Source organism: Pseudoliparis swirei, chromosome 10 (assembly GCF_029220125.1).
Source record: "Pseudoliparis swirei isolate HS2019 ecotype Mariana Trench chromosome 10, NWPU_hadal_v1, whole genome shotgun sequence".
In the NCBI taxonomy this organism is placed as follows: Eukaryota; Metazoa; Chordata; class Actinopteri; order Perciformes; family Liparidae; genus Pseudoliparis; species Pseudoliparis swirei.
The window spans coordinates 10,253,581-10,268,256 of record NC_079397.1 but is presented as its reverse complement, the minus strand read 5'-3'; the positions used below and the strand labels follow the sequence as shown (position 1 = coordinate 10,268,256).

Genomic DNA, 14,676 nt, shown 5'->3' with positions numbered 1-14,676 from the left:
GTATGCACACGGTTGATAGTTCACTCGTTCTGTAAATAGACATCTCTCTGACGTTCTGGTGGAGGCAGGATGGACAAAATTTAATAAAAAATATGTTTATAATATTGTATGGTTATGGCCATGTTAATGCCCTGTACAACCACCAGTTAGTCAATGGTGCAGCCTTGATGGCTTTTCCCACTGCACTTCTCAGGGCTTTAAGCCAGAAATGATCCGGTCATACAACCATCTGTAAGATAAGGATCAATAACGTTTTGCCACTTTCAGAACACATCATCATTTTGAGTAAAATTAGAATAAGACCATTATAATTTTCCTTTTTACGACCTTGAACACCAAGACCATCTACATTTACAGGGAACGTTTTTCACGTATTTTAATTTATTCTTAAAATATTTCATGATAAAAAAATGTATGTAAATGACTAATACTCCTGCAATGCTTTCTCTTTCTCTCTATCGAACTTGTTGTGTTCGCCGCCGCCAAAGAGACGCCAGATTTGTGCAGGAACAAAGACAAGCACGGAAATAAATTAAGAGATCGAAAGCCATAGAGAGGAAATGAGTCAGTATTCCACACTGTGTACAATACAATATCATAGCAAATTAGCAGATTTCAATGTCTTCCACTGACTACCATAGATTTACAATGTTCAGTTGGCTGCAGATCGGTACTCAATAAACTGTCACTTTCCTTTTTTTTCATCGATGGTTCTGATAGACAGTGACTTGTAGATGACCATGAAAAGAAAGCGGCTACTGAGGTGTGAACAGAAAACCTGGGACTACGAGCTAGCAGCAATGAGAACAACAGCATTTGTTCACATCCTACTAAACTGCCATTGTGACCACATTTTAAGTCCAAGAAGCTTCTCTACAAAGGTACAACATATAAAACTGTTAAATATATAACTTTTTAGGGCCTTTCAAAATACATTTAATGACATTTCTTTACTCCATCTCTTCAGACTCAATAGCATTTAAACTCTCTGTAAATATCAATCATCTATTTGAATAAGATTCGCGCTCCTGATCCATGACCAACTCGCTGTAGCTACTGAAAAATGCAAATCAGAATTTTTTTTTTTGATACACAGTTATACATATGTAGTACCTATATCTCCAGTTCCAAAATACAGTGGTGGGCTTAGTCTGAGAGAAAAACATGTCTGGAAAGTTTTAAAAGTACTCCTTTTGATCGAGTCCAGCACGTGCCACCGGACGCCAGTTGTCGCTTGCGTTGGGCCCATTTGTGCGCCGTGTCTCTGTGGAGGCAGTCGTTGGTCGGTGGCAACAGTAAAATCAAGTTCACAAAGTCTCTGCGTGTCTTTGCCACATGTTCCGCTTTGTCATAATGATCGTGTTTGTTGTTTTTGCTCTTTGGTCTATAAAAATATGGGAGGTTTACTCCAACAGAAGGCCTATTCACAGCAGAGAGCGCTCAGTTTGGTTTTTTGGACGGCTGCGTGAGGTGGTCCGAGAAGCAACAGGGTCCGGGTCTGTAATGATCCAGTCTTCGCTCTGGAACTCCTGCTCTAGAAGGCGGGGAGAAGTATGTGGAGAAATCCCCTTTTTCAAAAAGCAGTTAGCGGTTGGAAAACAAAAGTACTTCCAATGAGGGCAAAAAAAACATCCGTGGGATTGAAAAGTGTTCGATCCGCCGTGGTACGAGCAGATGCTGCTAATTTCACGGAGCGGGCAGACAGAGTGGAGAAGAGGCGGACGCGACCTTTTGACCCAATGACAGATAGCAGGTGGGAGCAGTCAGAAACCTGGAGGGGCTTGTCACAGGCAATGGAAAGGGTTTGACAGCCAGGAGTTTGTCCAGTATCCAGGGGAGAGCTCGCTTCCTCAAACAGTCCCGCCCTGGTTATACCTTCTGTGGTTGTGTTATGAGACCTGTGAATCAACAAGAGCAGAGCAAACATCAGCTGATTGTTTAGTCCACTGTCACCTTCTCTCTTACTGCCTGTAATGTTGAGCACTTTGGGATTTGTTAAACTACGATGAAGTTCTGTGAATAATACATGCATTCAGAAATTTGACATTTACCTTTGGAAGGAAAGTGTGTCTGTGCATAAGACATGCCTCGGCGCACTTGTATAAGTACTACGTCTTTCCAAATAAAAAAGTATTTGTTCCATTATTTGAGGAAAATGTTAAATGTTAAAGCGAGTGCTTTAAAATTCGTTCAATATAATGTGGACCTCAGATCCTATGGGGATGTGAGCATGGCCCCAAGAAGAACATATTGTGTACTTCAACGTACATTTATCAATCTAGTGCACTTTAAGAGCAAAATCAATAGGCTAGAGCTATCTGTCTTTGTGATTTTGCAAACAATTTTGAGCTTGAATGTTATTTTAGGCTATTCAAGTACTCTATTTAAAGGTATCTTTGGTATCTTTATTCACCTTTTACTGACCGTCAGTGAACGTCCACTTTGAATACCGACAGACACATATTTTGATCATATGTGTCTGACAACAGTATGGAAAAAAACATTTGACTTCCCCTCCGCTTGATAGAGTCTGATTATTGTTGAGCGTCTCTTGGATGAGTGTCGTTCTGAGATCTCGCGTCAAAATAATTGACATTTGAACAAGACTAAGCTAAACTTTCTGTACTTCAACACAACAGACTCTGACAACACGGGCCCTTTTCTCTCCTACTCGGATTCACAGTAAAAAGTCACATGACACAACTAGAAGAAGAGAGCACTCAGAATGGCCGTCCCCGTTCGTCACTTGAACCCAAAAACATGGGAAACCAGCTTGAAACAAAAACAGAAGTAACCCTTGTATTTCAATTTGACGTAGCTGTATAATTCTACTCAACTACCACTCAGAGAAAAATAAATATATAAGTATAAATATATATATATATAAATTCTAATCAAAAAGGAAATATGATTCAATATTAAGAAGTATATAATTAAGTACAAATATATAAATAAATCTATAATTTCTAATTGGGCCCTTCATCATGATGCATACTTTATTTATTTTGAATGCAAATACTGTACTTTTAATTGAAAAACAGTTTGAATACAGGACTTTTACTTGTACATTTTTAAACTGGTAATGCTTAAGAAGTAAAATATCCGAGCAAGCTCCCTCTTCCTTCACCACTGTCCTCTCTCAAACAATTGAATTCTGAACACACGAGTTGTACATGTATGTAAACAAGACAGGTTCTGTGTTTTAAGACGAGCAGGGTGGGTTGACATTGTCGCAGATTGTGAGAAGAGAGGGCGCAGTGGGTGACCACTTCATGGCCACTTCATGGCCACTTCGGCCATTCCGTGCATTGTCACAGGATGTCCATTCGGCGGGGGGGCCAAGTGTAAAAATAATTGGCTTTATTGGAGGTGCGACACATTAGACACAGCCTAGCGGTACAAAATGGGAAACACGGTTCTCTTTTCAACTCACTCGCGGCAAAAAATATGCATACATTTGTTTTGAACAATTCCTTCGCTTTTGGAAAGAAAGCAAGTCTTGTCTTTGCAGTAATAATGTGCCGGTTTGTATCTACAGTGTATGAATGTAACATGGTTGTAAGTTGCTTTGGATAAAACAGTCTACAAAATGCCTGCAGACAGTTAGCTTAGCATTACTCAAAATGGGGACTAAGCTAGCCTGGCCCTGTCTGAAGGTAATACAATCTAACTACGAATACTTCCGAAGCTTTCAGCTTGTATCTTGAAAAAGCAAACCGCCTCTAGCCGATTCCTCCTATTTCCAGTCTTCATGCTAAGCTAAGCTACGCCAACTGGCAGCAGCTTCATATTTAATAGACATATGTTACGACATCATCAAACTGCTCATAGAGTATTCTTTTAAAAAGTACAACTAATTATTCTTATGGGCGAATTATTGCATACATCGTGTGATGAAGCCTTGTGTTATCCCTTTGATCCTTCCAAAACAGAGGAGCTTATTACGGCACTTGGGTAGAATTGTACACAAAAAAAAACTCAACAGCTTCCCCTCTGTCAAAATAAGTGTTTTACTTGTCAAATATCTATAATTCGTTACCCAATAACAAAGCAAGTCTCGCAGTGCACAGACTGAGAAACAATAAATCCCCCCCCCCCCAAAAGAAAAGACACATTTGGAAGCCTCCCCACCATCTGGCCTCTGCCAGTCAGGCAGCCAACTTGATAGAGGCACTCATGCCTTCCAGGACTGTTGAGGTTTAATTCATAATTATGGACTATTTTTGATTTAACAGGGTGCAAATTGCCATGAAAGGGGCAGGTGTTGGACGGAGTACTCGCATGTATCACAGATGACAATGCATGACGCTCTGGGAATAATAAACATCTCAATGAGCTCGGCGCTTAATAGAGATAATGTCACGGTTTTGTCGCCGCTGGGCATGAAATGACCCAGAGGCACAACAGCTTAAAGCGGGGGGGCGTGACTGTGCCAACTCCTTGACTGTGACTGCTGCCCAGACAGGTGTTTAGTCCCAGTGTAAAGCACACTTCCTTATCTCAATGCTGTGGGCACACCGAGATCACAATGGCATCGAACGGTCAAAGAGTCACAGATAAAATGAGAAGCGAGACCGAGTTGCTGCATAGGTCAAGATGAAGGGAATGCAAATGAATTTAAATGGATGGCCGTGCATCGGCAGTACAAGGTAATGTTCGTATATTCTCTCTGTGTTCCCCTCCTCTTTTTTCTCTCACACCCACACTGTGGAAAATGGTTCCCTATAAATCTCCCACACAAATCTCATCTCAGGGAAATGCAAGCCTTCTATAAAAAAAAAAAAAGAGCAGCGAATGTCAGATGAATATGAGATGAAATTGCCCTATGAATAAAATTCACAGGCCCTCAGTGATTATTACCTCGGGTTTATCAGGGAACGACCATATTACTGTATTTTATATCTTATAACAGCCAGAGAATATTTTACATGCTGGCGGCAGAGGAATGCAGAGATGAGAGGAAATGTGATGAAGTCGGGCTCTTGAACACACGGCACGGCTGTTGAAGGTTTGGCAGAATTAGACAATTGGAGTAAGACGGATAAGTGATGCAAGTGTCATTGTTACAGAAGGGGTAAAAACTCCATATGCGTTAATGTCCAATTTGGGCAGGATTCAGTTGTTATGGAGCCACTAAATACATATTTATATGCACTCGGTGGCATTCAATCCCAGATAAGGAAAACATACACAATTTGATTGCAGGGACTAAAGGAAACAATACACTATGCATCTGAATCACTCTCCAGCTGGGAGTTAAAGCAAATGCACCCGAACCGCGGCGTCAGTCTGACATTTCCTTTTTTTCTCCGCATGAACTCTCACCGACTTCCAAATGTCACGGCGCCTGTGACCCGCGGTGAACGTGTGAATGGGGGAGCATTGATCCGCCCGGCCTCTCCGGCCTCTTCATTGAGACTACGATGGATGTGAATAATGAAGAATCTCAGGAGAATGTGGTTGATGAATTGATGTACGATTGATCGGATGATCTGGTGGCGACCAAACATCGTCGTTCACTGTTTCTTCTGCTTTTTGCATCAACTTCCTGTTTCTTCTAGCGGTTCCTGCCGCTCGCCGTTTAATGTTCAGCCTTGTGCAGCCGAGCACGCTTCCTTTTCTGGATCGGAGCATGCACAATAGCTCGCTTGATGAATATTCATAAGCAAACTTGTAGGTTAGGAATGATCCACAGGTTAATAAGGGAAGGGAAATCGCTCATTACATGCTGTGAAGTCGGATAAAGCCTGAAGCAGACGCTGAGATCAAAATACATGAACATGTATGCACAAGCCTCCAGACGCGAGGCCCCATTACACATTAAGAGAGTTCAAAACTATTTGGGCTGTTATGTCATCATCAAGCCTTTCATATTGCATTTCAGAACATCAAAGCAAACACATTTTACTATCTGGATTCTACAATACGACCGGAAACTTTATTTATCAAGAGGTGACGTTAAAACAAATGTAACATTGCACTCCTACCAGAAGGGAATATCTAAATATCACTGATTCGTTTTAAATTCAAACAACTTGAATTGTTCCCCCATCAATGTACTGTAATATATAGATTATAGACTATATCTGTTACTCCTGTTTTGCATCATATAGCAGATCATATGATATTGTTACAATTTATAGAGCACATAATGGGATCACATGTTTCAATGTAATCTTTAATGGCCTTGTCCGCAAGTAAATAAACAATAATCTTCTATATGAGAGGATCTCAGTTCACAGCATGCACTCTGTGTCCATTTATACATTCATATGAAGACTTGCTGTCTGGCCTGTAAAGCAGGCATTACATGCTGACATTATTGATAGAGATGAGCCTGGTTTTTAGAAACTCTATGAGATTGGGCATTTTTATGTCTTTGGTCTCATCTCTTTTATTGCCCCGTTGGTTAAATTCGCTACATGGCTCCTCCCTGTTTCCCAATCACGTGCATTAATATCTGTCTGGCGCCTTGTTTTATTCCAGCGCACAGACGCCATCTGACACGATACTTTTAAGACCATATACAAGGCATAGCACTCAAGCAGAGCAAAACAAGCTGGAGATAAAGTCATGGGTTTTACTGGTTTTGCTGCGCACATGGATTTTCTGTGGTTAAACACACACTTGGGACCCGGCAAGCTTATGGAAAGATTAGTGAGCCAAATCCAGATGTCTCGGTTGTTTAAATCTGGATGTATGCGTATCCTTGAATGTGCGTCTGTGATTCCTGTTTGCACTTTCTGCTGAAGCTATAATAGTGGTTAAAATAATTGTTAATTTTCCACAGATTGTGAAAAAATATATATAAATAAATAAATGATGCATATATATATATATATATGTATATATATATATATAAATAAATAAATTTATATATATATATTTTTTAATACAGAAATCAGAACTCAAGTCTCATCGAATGCGTCAGCTGGGTGACTTAAGATTATAAAAGTGTTCTAAAAATTATAAAAGGGGCAAACAAGCACACACACACACACACACACACACACATAGACACACACACATATACACACATACACACACGCTTTATTAAAATGGTTCTACTCTATGAGATTACAACAACGTGCCATTCGTGCTAAACATGTTACTTGTTTCGTCACACTTCAAATTACAAAATTATAAAACTATTTTAGTACTCAAATAGGTTTGGTGATCCTGTGGATGCGACGACAGAGGACTTTACGGTGTGCACCTTCTTTACAGAGTTATTTACCTTCTTTCCTTTTAATATAATTATACATTCCTTGGTTTTAACAAGCTTAAAATTGTCAGTGCAAAACTTTTCCGTACATAAATAAATACTGTGCAAATATACATAGTGCTTAGTAATAACAAGTGGTGTCATATAAGCTACAACCTTATAAAATGTCCAGTGTGTGCCAGGGGAGACATTTACCATGTGTTATGATCAGCTAATATATATTCAAACACCATTTCTTGTTATATTCATAGTGCAGTGCAAAGTATCATGGAACCACCAAGACCTCTTGTGCATTGTGGCAGTTCAATCTGTATTGTCTCCTCCTCATTACATCATATCATCATAGCATATAACAACTCCAAGATACTACAGTTGCCCACAGAAAAATACACATGCAATCTCAAATTCTCTCTGAAATATATTCATGTTTTTATGTTTTGTATTAATATTTTACCATGTATCATGCGTTACATTTTTGTATACTTAACCCTCCATGTCTAAAATCCTTCCTAAAGATAATGTTTGCTCCATCAATGACCCCACTGACCCTGCACATGCTGGTGTTACCGTATACACATCTTCATTATATCTATTTTTATGGCCATGTCTTTCTCTGTCTCTACCCAATTAATCAACACCCACACATATACGGATGTATGTGCAGTAACAAGGATAAGCATCCAGACATATGGTTGCTTTTAATATTGTTTTTGAATCAAATAACTTTATATTAAGATAGACATCTGGCCATATGCAAAACGAAAATATGACCGGACTGATCTCCCTTTTTCAAAACTAGCTTAGCTACAATATGTTGAGCCACAAATCAACGTTTGAGAGAGGGGGAGGGGCTTCCCGCTGTACCTTGCTGCCTCCATGAGGCTCTGTAGCTGCTCGTGATGCTTCCGGCCTTAGCTGGACCAGGGGTCGGGTGGAGTTGTTGTGATGTCCGTGGTGGTGGTGGTGGGGTGCTGCTGGCAGATGGTTTTTGGCTGTCTGTAAAGGGGTCATCAATGCTCTCCGTAGTGCACGAGTGTCGGGGGGGACTCTTGTCGCGTCATAGAGCCTGGTCGGAGAGAGGGAGAGAGGGAGGTGGCATGGTTATTAAGCTCACGTTGAGGATGAAGTGGTTTATTTAGTATTCTAACTTTTCTTCGTGATTTTGACAGCACCACCGCCGTTATCAATTTGTCCAGCTGAAAAGATCTTGAGAATGAGCCAGCTCTGCTTTGTTCAACTCCGATGAGCGGCTCGGTGCCGGTGTGTCTCAAGGTAACTGTTGAGTGCATATTTATTATGGAAGTGTGAGAGTAAGCCAGAGTCTGATTCTCAAGCAAAGAGTCCTTGTGCTTTTTCAATGTTTTTTTTTGGATAGAATATGTGTAAAGCAATACAATGAAACATTATGTCAATGAAATAAATCATGAACTTATAAATTCATCAAGTCAATTGTAATTTCCTTATCCTCTTAATATCATATTTACCCTTTATAAACATGCCTCATTGAAGCACAATGTTCTCCCTTGGTCCAGATTAAACTATATATATATATATATATATATATATATATATATATATTGATGGAGTGGCACATTTTTGATTTTCTAGTTGATGAATCTCAACAACTTTGGTGAGCTCCTGGCTTTTCCTGGCCGTTATCAGGAGGTAGAATTTTTAATTTAAATACTAATTTAAATACGATGAGCAAATACATACAAAGTGGCATTCCCATCAACCTCAAGTGTACTTTGTGTTGAGTGCTAAGTAGTACTTGTTAGCATGCTAAACTAACATGGGCGATGCATGGCACAACATTCTGTGTTTACTAGTGTGCACATGTGCGTTTGTTGTTTCCCGTTTGTTGGAACCTTCAGCTCTGTGAACCGGGTGCACCTTGCAGTGCACACGCCGGTAGGCTTAATAACTTCCTGCTTTATGACATCAATTACCTTTTTTGGCCACATGGAAATGCTGAAACTGGGCCGTGTGCTTTCATTGGCTAGCTGAGATTTTGGGCTGTTGATAAGAAAGGAAACAAAGGCAGAATCTCTTGTTTTAGTGGTCTTTCCGCCTCTCTTACTAACAGCCACAGTTTCCCAGAATGGAGGATTTGGTATTTTCCAAGCTGATATTTTGTGCTGACTCGGCTCCCTCAAGAAACAAAGCTGGCAGACACAGCTAATGGTTAGCAGCAACAGGGTCTCCTTTCCTTTCTCCCTTGGCCTGTCTGGGATGGACAAGCAGCTTTCTTCTTAGCGGTGATTCTGTTCAAACCACTGTCGGATGTGCCGGGAGGGCCCAGAGGGATCAATTACCGAGGCCGGTACCGACCCAGAACTGGGTGGAGGGGAGGATTCCATCAGATCCAGCCTGAAACGGACCCCAAGAGAGACGGAGGGGAAGAGATGAAGAAACAGAAAGGAAGTGGGGGATATCGGAGGGAGCCACTTGCTAACAACCCCAAACAAAAGACCTTTTTAATTCTCTACCAACATGCCGCCACTAGCAGATGTATACATGCTTAAATAGAAAAGCTGAACACGACTCATGGTCCCGGGGTTGGCTGGGGCTCATACCAGCTGACATTAAAGGCATAATATGAACAATGAAAGTAAATTGAATCACAATGGGATTTTTATGGTGTACTTGGACAGGAAATAAGGTCTGCAACAGAACCCGATCGAAATAGAGCTCGTCTATTGATGAAAATTAAAGTGCCAGAGGAAGATTTCCAGCCCAAGCCCCGAATGTCTGTTACTTGTTTACTGACCGGGCCCTGGACTCCTGTCCTTTTGCAAAAGTAGGCCCTGGGGAAAGTGCCTTGAGAATCTCACAGAGAGACACAGACTGGCCCCGGTAATGTCAGGTGTAAAATACACCTTTTGTAGAATATTTCTGTTCGTGTGGGCTTGGAAACAGCCTTTATTTCCATGGAAATACACAGCAACGCACGGAGAGAGTGTGTCTGCATGCTGGATTTTGCCCTCTTCCACTTACAAAGTGTTTTACATATGTCACGACACATAAGCTCACTGCACCAAACATTAAACTCATGCTCAAACGTTTTTTCTTTCTCCTCTCGATTACTGTTAATCAAAGTCTTTGTCTCACGAGGTGCCAATTCTGTTCACAGCTTAAATACCGCAATCAGGACATAGCACGTACGAGTAAGACCGAGTCTCACGTCAAAGCATTCATTGTCTTGGTTTCTACATTTTGAGCCACGGTTTCCGACAATGTCTGAATATGATTGCGTGTTGCATCATTACATCAATCAACGATGATGCATTGGCTATAATGTGTAAACAGCATGGCAGCAGGGGAAAAAATAAGCTCGAAAATTTTCCATTTGCGAGAGAGAATAAACAAAAAAACCTTATGAGCCGACTTAATAAGCACTGGAAGGCTTGACAACCAGAGCCGCTGACTTAAATGATGTTTTACGAGGCCGTACGTCTGACTGGCCCAAATCTCCTCCTCTGTCTTTCACTCACACCGCTTTCTTCTTCTCCCTCACACTGTCATTGTTTCCGTCTCTCTTTTAAATGGTTCGTCTTATCGGGCTGTCACAAAAAAGACAGCCAGATAACCCGGAGGTGATGTCGTTTTTGTCTGTGTGTGTTCACCCTTCTAATGGAGCACTCGCTCTGCCTCTATTCTCGCCGAGCTCCCCGCGTCGGCACACGCGGAGAGAGATAGCTCCCCGCGCCTGTTTCATCTGCCAGTCTTAAAATGGTGGAGGGCACAATGCGGAGCTTCCTCCTCTCTGAAGAGAGAGAGAGAGAGACAGCGGTGAGATTTTCACCAAGAGGAGGAGGTGTCGGAGATGAGTGCTGAGACGCCGCGTTGCTTTGCCAAAAAGAGAGCGCCCGGAAAGGAAGGAAAAGGCCGCATTTGACTGTGGTGACTGTGATAAAATGGAAATTCAAATAATTTAGTGTCACACAGGGAGGAAAATGTATATTGGGAGTGGGAATTAACCTCCTGGTTGCTACGCACAAAGAGTTTCTCTATCTGGGGATTCATTGCGGATAAGCTTTCCAGGGACTGTGGCCGATATCAACATTCGGGGCTGTGACACAAACACGACAACAACATGAGAATATTGTCGTAAAACTGTAGGTTATTAAACGGCACGCTATTTAGTTTGCATTCAACCTTTTTTTGTGCAGCTGCGGTTGAATAATCGCGATTCAGGGGGCGGGGCTTAGTGCAAATTGGCAGAACGTTTTTAAGATTTGTTATGTTTTGACACGTCTCTCCGGCCACTGATTAAGCATCATTTGTATGCCCATAAGGGTTGCTATAAAGCACGCTTCCTGACAGACATTTTGCTTTTATGTACTCAGGTAAAACAAGAAAATAAAATTAAGTGGTCACTGATGGACATGCAGTTGAGGTGCCACGCGCATTTTATTGTTTCATTAATACAGTTAAGTGACCCCAAGAAGCTTGTTTATGGACTTAAGAGTTTGATATGATTCATCTGAGGAATAACATTTTCTGTGAGGTCAATCCTTGAGAGTAGAACCTTGTCACTGTCTTGGCAAGCCTCGAGATACTGAAATAAATGACGTGCTACGGCTTCACAAGTGCACCTCTGTCTGATGTGTGTCCTCTTCGACTGCAGTTGTGCGTGTGCGCGCACTGCTAATATAAGCAACCTCGCTCAAAACGTCACTGTCAACAATAAGCGATGTACATATCAATCTTCATATGTACCTTCTGGAGCCGGCCCGAGGGGAAAAAATCCATATTGTGTTCTTATTGACAGGAACAACGTGTACTCTGCGACGCGGGGTCAGACTAAGATGAATGCGTGGACACGGGGACGAGGCGGAAGAGAGAAACAGTGAGAGACAAGGAGGAAAATCACGGACAACAACAACAATAACAGAAAAAGAGAGATAGTGGGTGAAAGCGAACAAGGAGCGAACAAGGAGTCAAGCAGAGGAAAAACAAGTATGCGAGGAAGTTATTTTTAAAACAAGAAGCACATCAAACAGTGGCCGCTGAGAGGTTGAGGAGAAGTGCACGGATCCTAGATAGAGAAGAGGTCCGCGGTGTCATCCTGAATCACAATATCCTTCTTTTTGACGGAGTAAACACAAATTCTCAAACATTTGACCAATACAGGAAACCGTCTCCTGACATTTGTCCAAAATAGCCCAGTTTATGGGTTCTGAGTCAGATTGACTTGGCTTAGTCAAATGCCCCGAGGGACATGTCTGTTTGTCCGCATCGATGTTTCCACACAAACACCTGACAGACAGGTCAGGCATGCTCACTGGACTGTGCACACTCGGCAGTCGTCCTGAGGCGATATCGGGGCGGCTGCAATTTCGGGTTTAACCTTGAAAAGCCTCAGGGAAGGGGCCATTTGTTGAAAGTTAACCAGAGGGAGGCTGAGGAGTAAATTGTTTGTTTTGTTTTTGCCCATCATTCTCCCCTTGGGTCAGCAGATAAGAAGAGGTTTATATAATTTTAGCCTTTAATGCATTTCAGGCAATTGTAGCGCACGGTTGTGAAGTCAAATCTTCGAGACTTTCCTCAACTGCCTAAATTAAAGGGAGCGTCACACGAGGCCGATTCATCCATCACATGAATGCATTTTTGTTGTTGAATTTTAAACAATGACCCAGAGACTGCTTGTTATTAGAATCCTTGACAGTGAAAGCTGCTTAAACACACACACACAAACGGACACACACACACACGGACACACACACACACACGGACAGGCACCAATGAGTGCACATAGCTGTCCAGCCATTTGACTAGCTGTCACCAAGCTGAAAGTAGCCAATGAAGCAAGCAAGAAATACCTGACACGTCTCCGATATTGTCGGCATAATGCGATGAGAGGCACATTGACTGACGTCCGAAAGCGGGATGTGAAATATGCTTGAGGCCGAGGCATATGGGGCCACACTTTGAAAGCAGGGACACACATCCATAACTCTGAATATACAAACACTAGGAGCATGTTAACATACACGGAAGAATGCATTTGCATCGCTTCTATTAGCCTCCAATTAAACAGAGACTCGACCCCCACCCTCCACCACACACGCTAGCTCTTAAATCTGTCAAACATAACACATGGATCCAGCTATATGTTGCCTGTGAGTGAGTGAGTGTGTGTGTGTGTGTGTGTTTAGAGGGTGGGTATCTGCCTGCATAGATAAAAAAATACAATGTAGGTGGAACATGTCATGGCTGTCATCTCAGTCCCCACAACGAGGTATATACAGGTTTGTGTCTCATCTCACGGGAAGAGCACAGAGGCAGCAGCTATGATAACGAGCCGTATCATCTGGGTTCAGCATTTGTGTCTGCTTGTGTGTCTTCAAGCAGGAAGGCATAAACAAGTTAGTCAGCTGATGACTAAATCATGACAGATGCATTAACGATGCCCCTCCAGTCCTCAGTGTTCACCCATTGACATTCACAGATAGGGCAGCTGTGTTGCGTGTGTTGCGTGCGTGTCTATGTGTTGTGTAACATGTTTCTTGACATAGATCTCCATAATTGCTTCTGTAAAAATGGTGCACACAGGCTGAAGAGCAACAGGGTTTTACCTTTATTTGTAAAGCCGTGGAAGGATGTAAGGCCTGGGATGTGGAGAGGTGTGTGTGTGTGTGTGTGTGAGTTTGAGGGTGAAGAGAAGAGGAGGATTTGAAGGACGGGCATCTGAATGACTGGGCGGCATCTTACAAGTGGTGGTTCTCCATCTGCTGCCGTCATGAACATTAAGAACGTCCCTAATTCGAGCTAATTGCGGGTGACGAGGAAGTAAACAAACCGCGTACAGTTTGCGGAGACGCGCTAAAGACGAGGAGGGCGGGAGAGGAAGATTGTCAAGGCATTTTGAAGTGAATGCTTTTCTGATTTCCAGGGTATCATCAATGGAGTCGTGACCCGACAATGCTGCTGAGCATCATGCTTGCAGATGATGCTCAGTGTGTGCAATCAAAAATAATGAATATTCAATGTTCTTGTGTTACCCGAGCATCTCCCGAGGAGGCTGTTTGGAGCTGCGATACTTTCATCCGACCAATGTCTCAAATGACTGTGTGTACGGCGGTGCACTTACTGACCGCCTTCCCTTCAGTTCAATGGAGAATTGCAACGTTTCATGTTTATGACCCACAGCAGACAGAAATGTTCGCTTCAAGCTAGTGATCGTTGCTTTGAGCTCGTGATCGTGGCAAAACATTAGGCAGCTAGAGAGACACTTTTTTCTGGGGTCTATGGGGACCAAAATAGCCAAAAGAGGAATGAATATAGGACAATTCGGAAAATTAATCCAAATGTAGGCTAATGTGCTTTGTTTCTTCTCTGCTATATGTAAGTAGGCAAGGCCAAATCAACTTAAAAAAGTGATAATCAGTAGCTAGGAACATTAGTCAGTGATGTCAGCACAGCGAGATCTAATTAAATATTGCTAG

General features: G+C 42.1%; 1 protein-coding gene across 2 annotated transcripts in view; it reads right to left on the bottom strand.

The window, feature by feature from the left end:
- Positions 1–552: 552 nt before the first annotated feature.
- Positions 553–14,676, bottom strand: part of LOC130200660 (chemokine-like protein TAFA-5) — a 148,921-nt gene continuing 134,797 nt past the window's right edge. For both annotated transcript variants that reach the window (XM_056425115.1, XM_056425116.1), the window contains exons 4-5: positions 8,090–8,291; positions 553–1,898 (exon numbers count right to left, since the gene is read on the bottom strand). In XM_056425115.1, coding sequence (XP_056281090.1) covers positions 8,283–8,291 — 9 coding nt within the window. In that variant the 3' untranslated portion in view covers positions 553–1,898; positions 8,090–8,282. The remainder of the gene's footprint in view (positions 1,899–8,089; positions 8,292–14,676) is intronic.